Source organism: Dipodomys spectabilis, unplaced genomic scaffold (assembly GCF_019054845.1).
Source record: "Dipodomys spectabilis isolate Male_0828 unplaced genomic scaffold, ASM1905484v1 ptg000187l, whole genome shotgun sequence".
In the NCBI taxonomy this organism is placed as follows: domain Eukaryota; kingdom Metazoa; phylum Chordata; class Mammalia; order Rodentia; family Heteromyidae; genus Dipodomys; species Dipodomys spectabilis.
In genome coordinates, this window is record NW_024870864.1 from 262,690 (window position 1) to 284,597 (window position 21,908).

Sequence of the window (21,908 nt, forward strand, 5' to 3'; positions counted from 1 at the left end):
GGGGACACTGGAGCCGGGGGAGGAAGGCGCGGCGCTGCAGGCTGCCACGGAGGCCCTGTCCCGGGGAGTCCGCGCCGGGCTCCTGCGCCAGATCCTGGACACGTTCACAGACACCCACAGTCCTCTCGAAAGGCTGCTCCAGGCTGCCTTGGCCACTTCCACACCCAGTTCCCCTGGGGACGGCCAGGCCTGGTCACAGAGCCTCCAGGTTTTCCTCGATGCTTTCCAGGACCAGGCCAACCAGATGCTCCAAGTAGCTCGCTTGGTCTTGGCTTGCTGCCACACACCACAGACTGGCAGAGACCTGGAGGTGGCCGTAGCAGGGATTTGGGGGCTCGTGGGCAGAGTGCAGCAGCTTTTCTCACAAAGTCCCCAAGGGTCTAGACTCGACTGCAGCCCTGCCATTCTGCAAGATCTGCTTCAGGCCTGGGCCTGGGCATCCGAACGACTGCTGGCATGTTTTGATGATGTTCTGAATATTCCCGAATTCCTGAACGTGTCTATTCAGGAAATGATCAGGCACTTGAATCTATTTATGTGGGCTCCTAGGGGTGAACATTCCAGAGAGTTCTCCGGATTTGTGGCATATTTACAAAGTCGAGCCGCACACATAGTGCAGGTAATGAATAGATATGTGGACCAAGATCGCGACCCCATTTTCCGCAATGGTCTTCGAGTCTTGATCCAGCAGTTGGAGCAATCTTCGCTGGTCCTGGGTTCAGTGTCTGGACACAAATCAGGCTACAGCCCTCAGGATAAACTCACAGTTTTAACCATGGCCAAACATCTTATTTATTCAGCTCAGCAAATTCGAGAAGGGCTGGATGGGACAAACCACCCAGATATCCTCAGTCCCCTTCGAAGTCAAGTTCAAAGGTCTACTGTTGCTAAGAAACAGTGTTATTTTATTTTCCCTAGACTCCAGGTCTCCACAGCTACTGAAAGGAAATACCAGAGGTTGCCTGGCTCAGAGGAAACAGATCTGTGTACCTCTTTCCTACCAAAGGAACCATCTTCCTGCTGCTCAGTTCCTGATAGCCCACAGAAGATGAGTACTTCTCTCCCTATCACCAGCAAACTCCCTCTTGCTGTAGACAGCCAGCACCACCAGGTGGTGGCCTCAGTTTGCAACGGTTTGCCAGAGAAGGATGCAGCTGGGGAAGGACCACCCACAACAATGAGAATGATAGGACCCCAAGAAATCCCCTCACAGACACCTTCCATTACTGACCCAGCAGTGGAGAAAGCCCATAGTAGAACTTCTGGAAATAATCGTCTCTTAGAAGTGGCTTTCCAGCTGTCTGAGAGGACCAGGGAAAGCAAACAGGGTTTGGTCACTATAGCTGGTGACTGGTACCCTCTGTGCCAACAACTCTTTTGTTCTAACCCAACAGCTGACTTATCAGAGAACATGGCAGTGTTCATAGAGCTCCAGCAGAAGTTAGCCTCAGTGGTCCAGCTAACAGCTAAAAGTGGGCCCACGGATTTTGACAAAAAGGACCTTGACTCATTGGGACATCCAGAAACACTCACACGAATGCAAGGCAGATTGGAAGAGGCAGAGATCCATGCTAAACAACTGTTGGACAAAATTCTGGCCTCTGATGGTCTCCATGCCCCCAAATTGTGGGAAGAGAGCATTGAGAATGGGTGTCTTCTGTGGTCAGTGGCTGTCCAAGACTTGATCCAGTACATGAAGAGGCTCAGTAGAAGACGAGGCCTCTTCCTACTGCCCCTGCGACAGGCAGTGAAGGAACAGCAAGGGTTGCAGGAAGGGTTGGACCAGGCAGTGGATGTGATTCAAAGGCTACAAGGGGCTGCCAGGCTGTCTAGCCTTCTATGTGGGGATGAACATGTAAAGGGTGAGGTCTGCCTTCTGAGCAGGGAAGTGCATGTACTCACAGATGCTCTGGCAGATGTAGCACACATCCTGATCTCCTCCCCTAAACCGTCTCCAAGCCTGTCCACGCGTTTTGAACTTCTCTGCTTGGAGCTCACCCTTCAAGCCATGGTCCTGACCAGCCACCTCAGCAGCATTAATGCCGACTATGAGTCTGCCTTCCAAGATGCTGTCTGTCCAATGCTGCCTGTCTGTAAGAACCCCCAGTCCAGGACAAACAGCTTCCTGGAGAGCATGGTGTCTGGTATCCAGGATGTACAGGAGATCATAGCCAAAGGCCAAGAGCCAGGGTACTGCCAGGAAGATCTGACTATGGCTCTGGAAAACCTTCTCATCACCACCAATGAGGTAGCCCTCAAGCTCCCCGGGCTCCAAGGACACCCAGAGGAATGGGGACTGCACGTGCTGGACTGGCTTAGGTTGGAATGGGCAGCCAAAGCCCACCATGCAGTGTCTCAGCTCCAGGCCTGGCAGGGTGGTCACACCCAAGCCTGGAGACTCCTGGTCCAGTGCTTGAAACCCAGGAAGGAACCAGCGAGGGCCTCAAAACAGGACCTTGTCCAGGCCCAGCCCCACCATAAGGAGAGTTCAGCAGGAGCTACTGCAGGGTGCATTGTGGGTTCTCCAGGTTGTGTCCCCAGAGGGACTCCAGGGAGCTCAACAGGGACCTGCACTGCTGAGCCAGGCATCACTAGGACTACCACAGGAGACATGGGCATGGTAGGGTACTCAGCGTATTTCCTCAACTCCCACCTCCACCCTTTTCGAGTAGCCAAAGGCTCTCCCAGGATTTTGTGTGTAACACACTAGACAGGTGTAGCCTCAGAAAGCTGAAGCTTAGGGTCCGCCCAGATTGCCTGGGCTGGCAGCTGCCTCTGCTATTTCCTAGCTGAGACCGCTGAGAAGCCTTGTGGCCATTTTTTTTGACTTACGTATTCTAGCCTGGTAATTAACAAAAGCATTCATGCAAAATATTTATAGTTGTTTGGCACCAGTAAGTGTCCTAGACACAGGGCCAACAGTGCCTACACTTGCCATTGTTGTCCATGAAGATCTTCCTGATCAGCCCAACCGGAAGTGACTCACTTGCTATAACTGACAGCCCTTGTCCTGTGGCACAAGCTACTTCCTGCCACTTTGACCTCTGCAGATTTACCTCCCTGTTGCAGTCAAGGTTCATTCATTGGCAAGTGTCAAGAATCCAGATGGAATCACTAATAGAAAAAAAAAAAAGGATTTATTGGCAAGATTATGGGATTGGTAGTTATCCTCACTCCCTGACACCCCCCCCCCCCACCCATAGAAACACACATAGACACACAAATACAGACACACACTTGTTTCCTTCCAAAGCAAGATAGGACACTTATGCATTGTGGATCCCAAACATTTAATTAGTTTGTATATATTGACTATGATCAAAGCCAGTGAGACTAATTATACTAGTATAGGTTTACAGGCTTCAAGAAGTTCCCAAGCACATTTGTTCAGCTCAGCATTGACGTACAACCTGGTTTCTCCCCTTCATAACCTTTCACTTGGCTGCAGAACCTGCCAAATTATTCTATAGGCCTTCTCCCAACACAAAACTGGCCCAAGATTGGGGGAGGGGCCTCATTTGGTGAGGTGAGGCAAAGAGATTATTGAAAACGTTATCAAAACTTCTTTATTGGATTAACTTCTAGATTGGAACAACTTGTCTGGGGTCTGGGGTCTGGAAGAGGCTTAGAGGATGTGGTACTAGTGAAGGTCCAATAGACAAATGTCATGGTCTAGATCATGAGTACCTAGCCCACTTGTGGATGCTAGAGGCTGCTGTTTTCCTGAATAAAACAATCAAGTCATTTTCCAGGAGGCAAAGCCATAATTATCCACAGCAAAATTGTGAAGTCCTTTTGTATAGAGCAGTTGATAGGAAACTATTTGGGTTCACCAGTTAAAATATTTCAGAGGCTTCTCCTTTGAGTGCTCTATATAGTTTTTTGTTTTTTTTTTTTTGTCGGTCGTGGGGCTTGAACTCTGGGCCTGGGCGTTGTCCCTCAGCTCTTCAACTCAAGGCGAGCGCTCTACCACTTGAGCTGCAGCGCCACTTCCAGAGGCTTTTCCTTTGAATTTCTTCATGAGACCACAGACTCTATCTCATGTTGATACCTATAGTATTTATTGAGATCTGAGTGTACCAGGTTTCTGCTTTTGAAAATTCTGGAGCAGAGATTAATAGATTCTGAATGGAGCAGAGATTAATAGGGACTCATCACATCTCTTCTATTTGGTAAAATTGTCAAGAGCTGTGGTAATGTGGAGGAATCAGGGACCCTCAAATGCTCATCTTTTTTTTATGCATGTGTGCTCACGTGTGTGTGTGTGTGTGTGTGTGTGTGTGTGTGTGTATGCACATACATGCATGTGTACTGCTCCTGAGGCTTGAACTTAGGGCCTGGACACTGTCCCTGAGCTTTATTTTTTCCCTCACTTGAGCCACAGCTCTACTACCAGTTTCTTCAGCTTCGTAGTAGGAAATTGGAGATAAAAGTCTCATATACTTTCCTGCCCAGGCTGCCATTGAACTGTGATCCTAAGATCTCAGCCTCCTGAGTAGCTAGGCTTACTGGTATAAGCCACCAACATCTTGACCTTTTGTTTTTCTTTTAAAGATAAGATAGAAGTTAACATCCCCATGGTAGTTTAAAGGCCTGGGCATCAGGAGTTCCATTAATTTTTTACCTATTTTCCTCTTATGGCAACAGAATGACATCACTTGGCCCTCCCCTGGCTGTCCAGACAGACCCCGTGCTGAGATGGACCAGCCTCTCCAGGAGGATGGCAGCACCGACAGTGAGGACAAAATTACTCAGCTTACTCAAGAGATGGCCAACGAGGTGCTCCTGATGGCAAAGAGTTTGAAGAAAAGAGGGCAAATCCTGGTACCTGGGCTTTGTTGGGCATGGTGATGGGAGGACTGGGCTTTACAGCTGAAAATGGTACTTTCCACCTCTGTCTTCCAAAAGTCAGGACAGCCCTACGTAGCTCTCAGGAGGTCACAGGGGTTTTTCAAGCACTTCTATGTGTACTTTTTGTTCTCTATCCAGGTATATTACAAAGTCCCCCTTGGTTACTAAGGTTTTGTCTTATTCTACCATGAGAAATAATTCCCACCAGAGCTTTCAAGTTGGTGAAATTAAGACTCATTTATATCTCAGAAGAATGAACCAAAGGGAATTATTTATATCTTTAAAAATTCCTCCCAAAGGAGGTAACAATGCTTGATAGGAAATGTACTCATTACCTTGCTCATGTAACTGTAACCCCTCTGTACAGCATTTTTACAATAAAAAAGTATTAAAAAAAATTCCTCCCAAATAGACAGGCACAGTGGTTCATGCCTATAGTCCTAGCTACTCAGGAGGCTGAGGTCAGTAGGTTCACAGTTCAAGGTCAGCTTGACAAAAATTTTTTTTCACAAAACTCCATTTCAACCACCATGATGATGCATGTTTGTCATAGCAACTACACAGGGAAGTATAAATAAAGAAGACTGAAGTCCAAGTCTGCCCAGATTAAGAGAACCTATTTCATAAAATAATGAAAGTAAAAATGAAGGCTGGGAAAGTGGCTTAGTGGTAGAGTGCTTGCCTTGCATGCATGAGGCCCTGGGTTCAATTCCTCAGCACCACATAAGCAGAAAAAACCTGAAGTGGTGCTGTGGCTCAAGTGGTAGAGGGCTAGCTGAGGGACAGCACCCAGGCCCAGACTTCAGGCCCCACGACTGACAAAAAAAAAAAAAAAAGGACTAGAGGCATAGTTCAAATAATAAAGAACCTGCCTAGCAAGCACAAGGCCCTGATTTCAAACTCAGTGTTTCCAAAAATAAAGAAAGAAGGAAAAGAAGGGAGGAAGGAAAAGAAAGAGAAGAAAGAAGAGGGAAGGAAGTCAAACCTGAGGTCTGACCACACTAAGACCTTTCATTGTCCTTTCTCCTTTCCTAGCCCCTGTCCATCACAGCTGATCAGCTTTTCACTGGGTTGGTGACCCCAAGGTCATTAGAGCAGAGGTGGCAGTGGTTATCTCCTCTTGCTGACTCTTTTTCTCTCCAAACATCCTATACCAAATAGGATTTGGATGTTGTCCAATGGGTATGTGACTAAGGACCCCAAAATACTCAAACCCTTCATTTCACTGACTTCCCGGGAGAAATACACAAGTGAAGGGAGGTGACAAAGAAACCAAAAGAAAACCAAGACCATTTTAGTAGTGAAATTACTACCTAGTAAGGAGGAGTGAAATTATTACCTGGCAAGAAGGAACTATGCAGAATTTTATCCAAAATCTTATATGTGTGTATGTGTGTGTATGTGTGTTTAATAGGAGGTAAGAGTCTTATGAACTTTCCCTGCTTGAACTGGCTTCCAACTGAGATCCTAAGATCTCAGCCTCCTGAGTAGCTAAATTACAAGCATGATCCACTGATGCCTAAGCTCTGATTTTTTTTCCTATGTAAGACAAAGTTTGAATTCAGGGCCTTACATGCTCCCTCAAATTTCTTGCTCAAGGCCATACCTCCACCCTGACAGTTTTCTGGTTAATTGGCGTCTCCAAGATTCTTTTCTTCTTGGGCTGGCTTTGAACTGAGATCCTCCAGATCTCAGCTTCCTGAATATCTCAGATTACAGGCATGAGCCACTGGTGTTCAGCTCTTGAATTTTTTTTTTTGTTTGTTTCTTTTGAGACAACATTTCATTATGTAGCCCAAATTGGCTTCAAACTCACTATATAGTAGGCTGGACTTATAATTCTTCTACTTCAGACTCCTAAGTACTAGGATTAGAGGTATGCTTTAAATTCAGATTTAAATACCAATCGATTTAGTAATCACAATACCTGGTACTCTTTTTTTTATTGTGAAAATACTGTACAGAGGGGTTACAATTACATGGGTAAGATAATGAGTACATTTCTTATCAAGCATTGTAGCCTCCTCCTTTGTTTCCCCTTCCCATCCCATTCCCCGCCCTACCCCCTCACCCAACCCTCCAAGTGAAACTGTTAAAAATGGCTGGCTAGTGGACTAACTTGCCACAGACTTATAGTAGACAAGATTTCCTGAAGCAGAACAGGCAGACCATGATATGAACTGATAAGCAGCCAAGCCAGTAACCCCACAGCTCTGAGGCTAGGGTAGAGTTGGAGAAAGCAAGGGGGTGATGGGAAGAGTGGAGAAAGGTTGGAGAATCAGAAAAGTGTTACTCAACTCCTTTCTAGACAGAGGTTAGCACAAGACTACACTTAAAAATTATTATAAAGGTGATGTACAAATGGGTTACAGTTACATAAGTCAGGTACAGTACATTTCTTCTTGGACAATGTCATTCCTTCGCTCACTCTCTCCCAGTTTTTCCCTCCCATCCCGCCCACTAGTTGTATAGTTCATTTTCAACATAGTGTCTAGTGAGTATCACTGCTGCATTTGTTCATCCTGTGTCCCTCCATTTCTGTGCCTCACCTTATACTCCCAAAGACATATAAATGAACATACAGAACAAAAAAGAAAGAAAAAAAACAGTACAAAGAAAAGAAGAGTCTTGTTTTCATTTCCTGGAGTTCATTTTTGTAAAGATTATTTTGCATACTCAGATATACATAGGCATTGTGTGTTTATGTTCTCTCATAAGAGTATCTTCCTTTGGTCTCACTGTGTGTAAACGCCTAGAGACCTGTATAATTTATTATGGTCTGGTATATTTTAGATCTAGCATTCAAAGGATGGAGTTTGAGGTCAGCCTGGGCTACATAGTGAATACTCTCTCAAAAAAAGCCACCATCTGGGGTTAGAGGCATAGTTCACCAACATCAGCCAACGAGTGAAAACAAGTATCAGATATATTGAGTTTGAGTCTTGGTCTGGGACAAAAACAAAACAAAACAAAACAAAAGCCCTACCATCACCCCCGCCCCCATATATGCAGAATAAGTAAACAAACAAGAAGACACCAATGATTATGAAATCAGGCAATCAATAGTCAGTGAAGAAAGATAGCAGATGCAAAGAGCTTGCACAGACCCAAGCCTTATCCACAGAGGAGCAAAATCTACATTGTAGGACTCACTACTAGAGGTGATATAGGATAAAACAAATTTTTGGAGTTTAAGGACCATGGTCTCCTCAGAGGTCAGAAAGAAGTAGTGCATCTGGGATGGGGATGCCACATCAGTCTTTAAACGAAAGGGAACAAAACAGTATTAAACAACCTAATGCAGGTCTGGCTAGTTTGTGTTTCCAGATGTCATTCCCTATTTCCAAATGTCCATTGCACTGGCCTACCAAGAAGCTTGGAACTGCTGTGATTTGGGCACTGAAATGCCTGTCTTCCTTTCCCTTCTTACTGTAATTACCTCAACTGATCTAAGTATTAGAATTATTTTTTCCCCACCTGGAGAAATTGGGTCAGCATGACACATGGAGGAGAATGAGTCAAGAAACAGCAAAACTAAGTTCTTCCCATTAGCTTTGTGTCTATTCCTCGTGGCATTCAGGTAAAAGCTGCAACAAATCTCCAATTCTATTTTTGATGCTTTCTGGCAGCTTAAAGCCCCTCATTCTTGTTCTTCTCCTGCCCTGGACAAGACATTTAAAAAAGCCCAGACTGTCTTTTGGCACTAATGGGAAGTCTGATTGTTTCCACTGGCCCACATGTGGAAATCCACATCCTGCCCAATCCCTTAACCACCATCAAAGACCAGCCTGTCTCCTTTCTCACTATGTTCTCTCAAGCCACTTCCAGACCTGGTTGGGAATCTGCCTGGCTCTCCCCAGAATATTTTGTTATGTGAGTTATTCCTTTTCTTAGTTTGTGTGGGACATCATCAACCTTTCCATCCGAGCTCAATTCTGGGAGGGCAAATGCAGCGTGCCTCTGGAAAGTGTGATGCCATAGGATCATTTGTGACATTTCCTAGGTTTTCCTCTTCTGATCATTGTCAACTTCTCTGTGGCCCATGGAGCTCATGCTCCAGAGGTGTAGGAGAGGGTTGGTTTGGGCCGTGTCTCAGTGGAAACACCCATCATTTGTGTGAGTGGTCTCAACTGTTACCATTATGTTCCAGATTTTTATTTGAATAGGGGTGTGTTGCATTAAAAATAAAAGAAAAAAAGAAATGAAAACTGTTGATGTAGTCCAAATCCCCTTGACTAAAAGCAAGCAAGGCCCAGAAAGGTCAAATTTCAATTGGCTAACAGGGGGATTAGAACCCAAGACAATTAATTACTAGTTAACTGCAAGGAAGCTCTACATGTGACTTGTGGACTTTTGCACCTTTGCTCCAGCAAACCATTTTCAACCTGGATGTTCTCCACCCTGGCCCTTCCCAGCAGCCTTCAATCCTTTCTGCAACTAGTAAAAGCTAACTCTGAGCCAGGGCAGCCCACAGCTCTTATGGGGAATGGGCAGGCAGCTGCCCTGACCTCTTTTGCTCTTAGATTGTTACTAATGAAGCTAGAATCCTTTGGAGGAGTTCTGGGGATAGTTTTGGACAAACTTTGTCATTCACCACTAATTTCTTGGAGACAAGTTGTAAAGACAGTTGTTTTACCTATATGAATGCTTTTGTTTCTTTTTTATAGACCAAAGACCAGCTTATTACTTCTGCTAGGAAAACTGCAACTTCTGGGTACAACTTCAGCAGACTTATCTGCATCATTGCTAAGAACTGCATAGATCAAAGATGTTCCCAGGAGCTTTTGTGCATGGTGGAACAGATCCAAACAATGAGCAACCAGCTCCGCATCATCTCCAGGTAGGAAACAGCTCTGCCATCTTGAGATTCTGTGGGAAGAGGGAGGGGAGTTTCATTTTATATATTTCCTGTAATTTTTTTTGTCAGCCATGGGGCTTGAATTCAGGGCCTGGGCACTTTCACTAAGCCCTTTCACTCAAGGCTTGAGCTCTACCAGTTTGAGCCACAGCCCCACGTCTGTTTTACTGGTGGTTAATTGGAGATAAGAGTCTCATGGAGCTGAGTACTGGTGGCTAACGCCTGTAATCCTAGCTAATCAGGAGGGCGAGATCTGAGGATCACAGTTCAAAGCCAGCCAGGCAGGAAAATCCGTGAGTCTCTTATCTCCAAAAAACCACCAGAAAACCGGAAATGGTGTTGTGGCTCAAGTAGTAGAGCACTCACCTTGAGCTGAAGAGCTCAGAGACAGTGCCCAAGCCCAGAGTTCAAGCCCCACGACCAACCAAAAAAAAAAAAAGAGTCTCATGAACTTTACTGCCCAGGCTGGCTTTGAACTGTGATCCTCAGATCTCACCCTCCTGAGTAGCAAACATTATAGACATGAGTCACCAGCATAATTTTTTTTAGTACTCCAAGAGTTTCTACTGGTCCTGCCTTTCTTCAGAACATCAGGCACTTACTCTAGTCATCCGCTGTGCTTACTCTACTTCAGGGTTAATCTACAAACACGAATTTACAATCACAATATCCTTTCTTTGTTACCATGGAAACACTTCTGAACATCTCTGTATTCATATTAATCCTAAGAAGAGAAAAAGCAGAACTGTTAAAAAATACAGCTGGGTGCCAGTGGCTCACTCCTGTAATTCTAGCAACTAAGGAGGCTGAGATCTGAGGATCACAGTTCAAAGCCAGCCCAGGCAGGAAAGTCTGTGAGACTTTTATCTCCCATAAACCACCAGAATACAGGACTTGGCGCTGTGGCTCAAGTAGTAGAGCACTAGCCTTGAGCTGAAGAGCTGAGGGACAGTGCCCAGTCCCAGAGTTCAAGCCCCATTTCTGACCAAAAAAAAAAAAAAAAAATAGTCATATACCTGGTAGTCATGGCTAACAGTTGCAATACTAGCTACTCAGGGGGCTAAAACAGGGAGGATTGAAGTTGGAAGCCAATCTAGATAGAAAAGTCTGGGATACTACAACTTCCATTAGTCAGCAAAAGTTCAACTGGAGGTATGGTTCAAGTGGTAGAGCTCCAGCTGTGAGCAAGAAAGCCAAGAGAGAACTTGAGGCCCTACATTCAAGTCCCAATATCAACACACACACACACACACACACACACACATTTTGTGCCAGATAATCACACACACATTTTGTGCCAGATAATCACATTTTGGACAATGTATATCCTGTGATGGTCCCACAAGATTATTTCACCTAGTAATGCCACAGCCACGTTAGTTTGGATAAGCATATTTTATGATGATCACACACAACTATCTAATGACAAAATTCTCAGAATTCACCCTGCCAAGAAAAACTTTATCAGCCCACAACTCCTGTTAAGATTAATCCATTTACTCCAGGTGTGGGTAGCTCACATTTGTAATCCTAGCTACTAAAGAGGTTGAGATCTGAGGATCAAAGTTCAAAGCCAGCCCAGGCAGGAAAGTCCATAATTCCCTTATCTCCAAAAAGCTAGAAATAGAGATTTGGCTCAATTGGTAGAGCCTTAGCCTTGAGCAAAAATGCTCAGGGAACAATGTTCAAGAGGAAGTGTACTCATTACCTCACTCATGTAACTGTAACCCTCTGTATAGTAGCTTTACAATAAAATAAAATTAAAAAAAAAAAATTAAAAGCAAATGAAAAAAAAAAAAATGCTCAGGGAGAATACCCAGGCACTGGGTTCAAGAAATCAAGACTGGCTGGTGTGCATGTGCATGCACACACACACACACACACACACACACACACACACACCACTATGTATGTATATACACACACACACACACACACACACACACACACACACACACACACACACACACACACATATATAATTTTCTGTATCAATGGTGTAATTGAGAAGTTTTCATTAGTTGGAGCTCTTCAACCACTTTCCTGTTGATAATTGAATTATAGAACAGTTTCATTCCAACCTGAGTCCCTGAGCCCTGCAGTGGCTTAACCACAAAGGAACTCCTATTAGTAGTGTTCTTGAACTTTATGGAAAAGCTTACCTTATGGAAAACTGCCTTAAGGTAGTAAAAAGAATACTGCCCCAACCAGAATATACAGTTTTAAAACTGAAAGTGAATCCTGGCTACTCTTCTCCAGGAAGGAATATCTCAGGTACATAATCACCTCCACTAGCTGCCATTTTTTTCCTAGATAAGATATAGGAATTAAACTGGACATGGTAATGTATAACTGTAATCCAAATTACTCAGGAGGTTAGAGACAGGATGATTAGGAGTTTGAGGTCAGCTGAGTAAAGTTAGGAAGAATTTATCTAAAAAACAACAACAAAAATGAAATAAACTAAAAATGAAAGAGCTGGGGACAGAGAGTTTGTCAAGCAAAAGGAAGCTCTGGGTTCAAACCCAAGTGCTGAAAAAAATATATGAATGTTTGTGTATGTAAATTACAATTAATTTTAGCATTTTATTTTTGGGCTTTGTTGTAAGGGTGCCCAAGGTTGTTTTAATCAGGTAGACATAGAAACTAAAACACAAGTCTGGAAATGATTATCATTAAGAAAGTAATTTGTTTTTGTGCAGGTCCTGGGCTTTGAACTCAGGGTCTGGGCATTGCCCCTGAGCTTTCTGATGCTCAAAGCTAGCAATCAACGAACCATAGCCCATATCTGGGTTTTTGGTGCTTAATTGGAGATAATAATTTCACAGACTTCCCTGCCCTGACTCAATTTGAATCATGATCCTTAGATCTCAGCCTCTAGAGTCGCTAGGATAATAGACTTAAGTCATAGCTGCTTGGCCTGAAAGTAGTTTTTATAATCTATAAACAGGAAGATCTCTAAAAAACAGGAGGCCTGACAAGCCATGCAGGGCCACACAAAAGAAACAACAGAGTCCTTCAGATGACAGAAGCAGCAAGAGGGTTACAAAGTGACTTATGATGGTTCTCATGAGAAGGAATAGATAAAGCAGAATGAGCAGGTTAAGCATATTAGGATTGGCTAGTTTGAATAATTTCAAGGAATCATGGGGTGTAACAGCTATCATCTGTAGTAGGTATCTTGTGCCTGACCCTGGCATTATCAGAGCAGATAGGGGAGTAGGATTTGGATGTGTTTGCATATGGAGGATATTTTTATAGCTAAGTCCAGGAGAGGCAGCCCCTCTAATAGCAGTAAGATCCAAGTGTGTCAAAACATCAGAAACACAGAAACAAAAAGGAACAATTGTCAGATGTGATGGCTCAAGCCTGTAATTCTAGTTATTTGGGAGGCAGAGATCAGGGGATTGCAATATGAAGCCAGCACAGGCATAAAAGTTCATGAGACCTCCCCCACCCCCACCCCTGCATCTCAACCAATGGCTAGGTGTGGTAGTTCACACCAGTCATCTCAGCAACAAAAGGAAACATAAATAGTAGGAGCACAGTTTAGGGAAGCCTGAGCATAAAGCAAGACTTTACCTTGCAAGTAACTAACACACACTATTTAAAAGGGCTGACAGAGTACCTCAAGTGGTTCAGTGCTTCTCTAGAAGAGTAGGGTTCTGAGTTCAACTCCCCAGTACCATGAACAACAAAAAACCTGATTAATACATGTATAATTATCAAGCTGTCAGTCTTGTAAAGGATCTTAAAAGGATTCTGCCAGCTACAACTTTTAAGTTTTACAACATTTACATTTTCTGTGGCAGAAACCAACCTGTCTAAATTCATACACCTTTAGTTTAAAAGAAAGACCATCAAGGTACATAATTCTGTTAGGAAGTATAAGTCTGATCTTTGATTCAAATTTTTACTGCTAAATATAATTCTACACAAGATTTCCCATTTCCTTTATCCATAGCAATTGATATTGAAATATCAACTAAATATTGACTATTGAATTTATTAATCAGCTAAAGAGCTACTTCTCTTATTTCCATAAAACATACTTTGTATTTGTTAATTTACAGATACTATGTTATGTTTTCTTGGTATTAAAACAATAATTGCATTTAAAAGTGTTTAATTAGGTCTTTAGAACTTACTTAGCCAGGCACTAGTAGCTCACGCCTGTAATCCTAGCTACTCAGGAGGCTGAGATCTGAGGATCATGGTTCACAGCCAGCCCGGGCAGGAAAGTCTGTGAGACTCTTATCTCCAATAAACCACCAGAAAACCGGAAGTGGTGCTGTGGCGCAAGTGGTGGAGTGCTCGCCTTGAGCTGAAGAGCCTGAACAGCGCAAGGACAGCGCCCAAGCCCAGAGTTCAAGCCCCAAGACCAACCAAAAATAAAAAGAACATTCTTTCTCTGAAGAGTCCCACTACTATATCCCAGCCTCCTGAAAGATAGATTGTAGCACTGTAAACCATGATGATGGTTTATAATAGATGATGTAAATAATCATCTACGTATCTATCTATTGATCAATCAATCAATAGATCAGTAATACTGGAGGTTTGAACTCAAGGCCTTATTCTTACTAGACTGGCTTGATACCATTGAACCATGTCTCCAGCTCTGTTTTTCACTGGTTATTTTAATTTATTTTAATTAATTAATTATTTTTGTCACTCATGGGGCTTGAACTCTGGGCCTGGGTGCTATTTCTCAGCTCTTCAGGTCAAGGCTAGCACTCAACCCCTTGAGCCACAGTGCCACTTCCGATTTTCTGGCCGTTAATTGGAGGTAAGAGTCTCATGAACTTTCCTGCCTGGTCTGGCTTTGAACCGTGATCCTCAGCTTCCTTAGTAGCTAGAATTACAGGTGTGAGCCACCAGCACCGGGCTTTTATTTTTTTTACAGGCAGGAAAGGAAGTTTATTTACCGAAGTGCCGCCATGCATAGAAGAGAGGCATGGCTGAAAGGGGCCAGGACTTATGTAGGCCAGGGACAGGAAGAGGTGTGGCCACATTGGATCTGCATGTGACTTCAGGGCCTGGGACCCTCCTTGGTCAGATAGGAGGTGTGACCAGAGGCAGCCCAGGATGTCTCTTAGCAAGAGGAGGAGATGACTGCTTCCAGGTGTGCCAGTTGCCTAGGTAATACAGATACTGGGCAGAAACCTAGCCAAGAGGTAGGGAGGTGTCTGATCAGGGCCTTCATGGCCCAGGGCAGACCTTACATTCCAGCCTTTTGATAATTATGAAAAAGGGCGCAGATTCTCTCTGGCTACTTCCTGCTGACAAGGGGCATCCAATTAGGGTAAAAGGCAAGGCAGAGATGTGGTCCCCTCTGGGAGAAGGCAGCAGCTATCCTTGGTTGTAGTCCTTGAATGGAGTCTAGAATAAGTCTCATGGGTCAGGGAGGGGCATAGTAGAGAAGTGGTGTGGACCTGGAGGTGAAGGCCAGCAATGGCATTGGTTAAAAGTCTTGCAATGGTGTTTCAAAGCAGTTTGGTTCATGGAAAAGGGGTGGTCAGGAAATTTAACATTTCCAACTCAAACACCCCATCAGAGTCATGGCACCATATGTAAGGTATATTAAATAGGTAGGTTTCATTAGGTAGCCAATGAAGAGAACAGCACACGCTATTCAGGCACAAAAAGAAGTTTATTTACTGAACTGCTGCCTCTGCCATGCATGGAGGAGTGGCATGGCTGAAAGGGCCTGGCTTTGATTTTTATTTTTATTTTTTGTTGGTCATGGGGCTTGAACTCTGGGCCTGGGCACTGTCCTAAGCTCTTCAGCTCAAGGAGAGCACTCTACCACTTGAGCCACAGCACCACTTCTGGCTTTTTCTTTGAGTAGTTTATTGGAGATAAGAGTCCCTGCCTAGAATTGCTTTGAACCGAGATCCTTAGATCTCAGCCTCCTGAGTAGCTAGGATTACAGGTGTGAGCCACCAGTGCCTGGCTTTCACTGGTCATTTTTGGGTAAGATTTCCTTTCCCACCCAGTAGCACACCTGAGCCACAACCCCTAACTGTATAGTCTTCCCATCATCCCTGGTATCACAGGTACATGCCACTGTGTCCAGCTTCCCTTCATGGAGATGGAATCTTGAGGACTTTTCTGCCTGGGCTTACCTGCCACTGCAATCCTACCAATTTCAACATCCCATGTGGCAGGGGAAGACAGGCTTGAGCCATTTTGCCAAGCTATGGATTGTCGAACAGGCATCACACCAACTTTTCCTCCAAGGCTAGCCTCAAATCATGGTCCTCCCTTTCTTAGCCTCCCAAGTACTACTTGGTATTTGTTTATTTGAGATTGCTTTCTTACCTGGTATAAGGTCTGCTTTCCTTCTGTAAACTCCCAAGTGTAAAGGCCTCCCTAAAGAGAAGCAAGTCCTCTGAAGAGCTCCTGGTGGAAAATGCACAGCAGCTTCTCCAGGCTGTTTCCAAGACTGTGAGAGCTGCAGAGGCTGCAAGTCTACAGGTGAGTACCACAGAAGTAGGAATGTGACAGACATCACAAGGATATTCTCTTTCTTCTTTAAATCTTCCTGCGTGTTTTTGTTTGGCTAATATCCACCAATCTACCTTCAGTCTCATTGACTGCTGTATTTGATATTTGAATAAACCTGCCAAAGCATTCTGAATATTTTACCATGTTTTTCTCTTCTATTTTAATAGTTTTATCTCTTTGTTAGGAGATTTTTTGCATTTTGCCTATGTTTTCCATGAAAATCATAAATATATTCACCATAGTTATTTTTACTTCTTTGTCTGATAATTTCAACATAGAGCTCATAAATTGGTAGGTTTTTTTTAAGTTGTCTCTTGTCTCTTGTTTTGCTTTTACTTTTTTTATTAGAATATATTAATTACATGGGAGGTTCATTTGTTACATTTTCACACATTTACTATTTGTTCCAATCAAACTCATCCCTTTTATCACTCTCCTTTTCCGTCTTTCTCCCTTCTACCTTTCCCCAAAACAATTTCAACAGGTTTCCTTATTCTGTCTTCATACTTGCATTTCCATTGAAACTTGATATTATGGGAAGATTATGTGCATTTCTTCCACGTGTTTAGTGTGGCAGGTGAGACAATATGGTCAGGAGTAAACCTGCATAAATCACAAAAGTTAATTGTTGTTATCATCACTGTCAGTGAGTCAGGTTTGCCAGGATTGCCTTATATTTAGTTTATTGTCCTTCTCCTCCCCATGGCTGGAGGAGACCATCTGGACAGAGATTCCTTCTTTGTAACAGCAGTGACTGATCCCCTCCCCAAAGCCTGTACTACATAAACACACTCCCAAGTTTCCTGTGTTGAGCAGACTCTTTCTCATAGGGACTAGGTGACATTGTAGTGCAAAGTCTACTAACAGATGTGGATTTTTTCCCTTGTGTTGTGGTTTTGATGGGTTCTATATACCATACCTAATCTATATTTGGACATGAGCAATTTGTTAGAAATGTTGACTAAAAAAAGGTTTACCAAAATATCTGGCAGCTCTATCTTCCTCCTTTGCTCTGCCCTACATAAACCAGTGCTGTCCTCACCTCTCCTTGGAGATGTCTGTCTTTTATTAGATTTGAGGCCAGAGAGCTCCACAGTCAGCTCTCTAAAGGAAAGCTGCAGTGATGTGTATGTTCTGACTTGTTAGAGTAAAGCAACACATAACAGGTTTGCATAGCCCACATGGAAGCTGGAGATACACACTATTTGCATGTGTAAGAGAATACCCTTGCTTAGTGCAGTCCAACCTCCCCACCTCCACATCTACCAAATATTCTTATGCATGGCTTTTCACCCTTTGGACCTGACTCTAAATTCTACCTCCTCAGAAATGGTGAACAGCTTCCCTAAAGCTGTCAACACATAGTAAGATAAAAAATACCTTTAAGTGAGCTGGGCATTGGTGGCTCATGCCTGTAATCCTAGCTACTCAAGAGGTTGAGATCTGAGGATTATGGTTGAAAGCCAGCCTAGAAAGAAAAGTCCGTGAGATGCCGGGCACCAGTGGCTCACACCTGTAATCCTAGCTACTCAGGAGGCTGAAATCTGAGGATTACAGTTCAAAGCCAGCGGGGCAGGAAAGTCCATGAGACTCTTTTTTTGTTTTTGTTTTTTTTTTTGGTTGGTCATGGGGCTTGAACTCTGGGCTTGGGCATTGTCCCTGCATTCTTCAGCTCAAGGCTAGCGCTCTATCGCTTGAGCCACAGTGCCACTTCCGGTTTTCTAGTGGTTTATTGGAGATAAGAGTCTCACAGACTTTCCTGCCCTAGCTGGCTTTGAACCATGATCCTTAGATCTCAGCCTCCTGAGTAGCTAGGATTACAGGCAAGAGTCACTGGCAAGACTCTTATCTCCAATAAACCACTCAGAAAACTGAAAGTGGTGCTGTGGCTCAAGTGGTAGAGCACTCACCTTGAGCTGAAGAGCTGAGGGACAGCGCCCAAGCCCAGAGTTCAAGCCCCATGACCAACAACAAAAAAGTCTGTGAGACTCTTATCTCCAATAAACTACTCAGAAAAAGCCAGAAGTGTCACTGTGGCTCAAATGGTAGAGCACTAGCCTTGAGCAAAAGCAGCTGAGGGACAGCATCCAGGCCCTGAGTTCAAGACCTAGGATGCAAGTGCGCACACACATGCACACACACACACACACACACACACACACACACACACACACACATACATATCATTAAGTCAAAAATACATTTAAGTCTACTTAGGAAGCAGAGTTATGGAAATTGTTGTTCAAGAACTAGACTGAGGGCTGGGAAGGTGGCTCAGTGGTAGAGTGCTTGCCTTGCATGCCTGAGGCCCTGGGTTCAATTCCTCAGCACAACATAAGCAAAAAGAAAAAAAAAAGCCGGAAGTGGCGCTGTGGCTCAAGTGATAGAGTGCTAGCCTTGAGCTAAAGAGCTGAGGGACAGCACCCAGGCCCAGAGTTAAGGCCCCACAACTGGACCCACCCCCCAAAAAAGAACTAGACTGAGCAAAAAAAAAAAAATTAGCTTGAACCTCTCAAAAGACAAGCTTAGGGGGCTGGGAAGATGGCTCAGTGGTAGAATGCTTGCCTTGCATTCATGAGACCCTGGGTTCAATTCCTCAGTACCACATAAGCAGAAAAAGCTGGAAGTGGAGCTGTGGCTCAAGTGGTAGAGTGCTAGCCTTGAGCTGAAGAGCTAAAGGACAGCGCTCAGGCCCAGAGTTCAAGCCCCATGTCCAGCAAAAAGAAGAAACAAAAACTAAACAAAAAACCCCAAAAAGTCTAGCTTGATAGTGTACACCTGTAAGTAACATCAGCTACACAAGAGATCAAGATAGGAAGATCACAATCTAAGGCTAAGGAAAAATGTTTGTCTCCCTATCTGAAAATAACTGAAGCATAAAAGGGTTATAGGAATGGCTCAGGTGGTGGAGTTCCTGCTTGGTAAACAAGAAATCCTGAGTTCAAATTCTAATAATACCCAAAAAGTGCACTCACTAACCTACCACAAGTTGCATCTGTGTATTTAGTGATCTAGTGCATTGTAGAATGTTAATTGTTTACTCTTATGACTGCCTGGGTTACTAGGAGCTGTATTTACTGAGAGAGTATTCTACCTAAATGTAACTTTTCACAGAAACAAAAGCAAAATTCAAAGTTAAATTTTTGCAAGTCAGGGATGATCATAACAGGTTTCTTTGATTTCAATTCCTTCTGTGAAAATGCCCATCACAGTTTGTAATGATAACTTGTTTCCTTGTATTTATTTACTGGTCTTGCCCTCTTGATAGAATGTAAACTACATGAAGCCAGCGACCTAGTCTAGTCTGCTAGTGCATAGAAGTTCTAAAACTATAATGAGAATATTCATTTTAAGTTTAAGGAAATGTTTTTTTTTTTTTTTTGGGTCCGGTCGTGGGGCCTGAACTCTGGGCCTGGGCGCTGTCCCTCAGCTCTTCAGCTCAAGGCTAGCACTCTACCACTTGAGCCACAGCGCCACTTCCGGCTTTTTTCTTTTTGCTTATGTGGTGCTGAGGAATTGAACTCAGGGCCTCATGCATGCAAGGCAAGCGCTCTACCCACTGAGCCACTTTCCCAGCCCCTAAGGAAATGTTTTATCAGTTAAGCTCAAAGATTAGACATACTGTGGAAAGCACTTGAAAAATGTATAGTTCAGTTGCATGTCCCAGGATCCCTATAGAAGACCTGAAACAACAGTTAAGGCCTACCCTATAACAGAGTGTTTCTCTAGCCCTGAAAGCCCAGACTACGGCCAGTCCCTTATACTCACCCTGCAGCATGAGTTGATGTAGGACCACCATCCACCCCTCAATCTCCAGGGGAGCCCGAAAGCGAACTGTGTGTCTGCAGGGTACACCAGGTCCTGGCTTTGTCTAGGCTGCTTACCTAAAGACCTGCAGATATGTTCCATAAAGCAAACTGAATATAGCAAGGTTCAAAGGGAACAAGAATTTAGAATAAAAAGATGATTTTAAAGAACTAGCTACTTTGTTAGAAGTAATTGAGAGGCTCTCTTCAGACATGATTCCTTGATCCTGAAATGTAGGGCTGTGGTATCAGAAAATTAGTCCTGACTTCTGGAGAAATACATTAAGAGTGAGCTCCCATTGCCTGACATGGGGTCAGGAGCACAATGTTCCCCAATACTGTATTTAATTACCTCTCTCTCCTCCAGGGTTTGAGAACACCTTCTCTGGATCCAGAAGAGTTGGAGGTTACTGCCTTCTGCACACAGTGGAGAAGGAAACTAGAAAGACACAGACGTCAAAAAATCTCAAATGTAGATTGTGATGAGCTGGGCCTGCGAAAAACAAGCACCAAAATGCCACCCGCACTTGGGGCCTTGGTTCAGAGAGCTTTATAAAAGCTAAGGCTGGGTGCTGTAAGCTTGTGCTTGTAATCTTAGCTTCTCAGAAGGCTTAGATCTGAGGATTATGGTTTGAAGCCAGCCTGGGCAGCAAAGTTCCTGAGACTCCTATCTCCAAGTAATCACAGGAAAAACCAGAAGTAGCACTGTGACTCAAGTGGTAGGGTGCTAGCCTTGAACAAAAAGCAGCTCAGGGACAGTGTCCGGACCCAGAGTTCAAGCCCTAGGACCAGGAAGAAGAGAGGGGGAAGCTAAGTAGCTGGGCATCAGTGGCTCATGCCTATAATCCTAATTATTCAGGAGGCTGAGATCTGAGGATTGTTTGGAAGCCATCAGCAAGAAAGTCTATGAGACTCCAATTTGTTAGAAGTAGAGCTGTGGCTCAAGTGGTAGAGTTCTAGCCTTGAGCAAAGAGAGCTCAGGGACAGACACACACACACACACACACACACACAAACACACACACTTAATAAGTCAAACGTCAAACTCTGTACTTTGGACCTGAGACTTGGGCAGTCTTTGGAAAGCATCTTTTAGGCTGAATGCTTGTGGCTGGGGCCTGTCCTTTTAGAGCTGCCCTGACATCATTCCCGGGTAAGCAAATGTCCTTGGGCCCCTGGTTTTCCTCTTGCCAAGTATACTTATATTTCTGGGTTTAGAAGAAACATAACATATAGACTGTGGGAATAGTGGAGAAACATTCAGGTGGAATTAGCTTTTGCCTTTGATGTTATGAGAATACTACTAGAATGTTCTAGGGAGCTAGAAGCTGACAGAGCCATCGTTTCAATAGTGAGGGGGGTGGTCAGAGTTCTCACTGCTCAGACACTTAGGCACTGTTCAAACTAAGAAGAGATGGGAAAGAGTTTGTGGCAGAAGAGGAGCTGCTGAGCTGGGATAGAGGGGAATACTTGGGATCTTAGGCCTTGCCAGAGTCAATGGGCATCTTTCAGTTCTTTAGTACTTTCCCAAAACCTACCTAATGAGAAATAAGAGATCAAGGAAACCTGAGATCTGAACCAGTTTCAGCACAGGCTGAAACTCAAGCACCCACAAGCCAAATATTGAGTCTCAGGCTAAGGGATGGCAACAAGAGACTGGGACAGGAATCTTGCTGATTTGAACAGTACTATATAAGTTTTTTAGATTCTAGTGCAGCTCTCAGAAAATTCAGTAGATGTAGAAGGTTGAATTTACATATATATATAGGAAGATGGAATTTCATATAATCCACTGTGAGGGTGGCTGGATTTACAGTGAAGACAATATTTTTTCCCCATTTTTTTGGGGGAAATGAGGCATGCCAAGAATGGTGGGAAAATAT

The 21,908-nt window shown here is 43.9% G+C and overlaps 1 protein-coding gene across 1 annotated transcript in view; it reads left to right on the plus strand.

Annotated features, from left to right (window-relative positions):
- Window positions 1–20,581, plus strand: part of LOC122121208 — a 33,929-nt gene extending 13,348 nt beyond the window's left edge. The window contains exons 4-8 of the mRNA XM_042695349.1: window positions 14–2,620; window positions 4,648–4,824; window positions 9,519–9,691; window positions 16,072–16,189; window positions 20,393–20,581. Coding sequence (XP_042551283.1) covers window positions 14–2,620; window positions 4,648–4,824; window positions 9,519–9,691; window positions 16,072–16,189; window positions 20,393–20,581 — 3,264 coding nt within the window. The remainder of the gene's footprint in view (window positions 1–13; window positions 2,621–4,647; window positions 4,825–9,518; window positions 9,692–16,071; window positions 16,190–20,392) is intronic.
- Window positions 20,582–21,908: the final 1,327 nt, after the last annotated feature.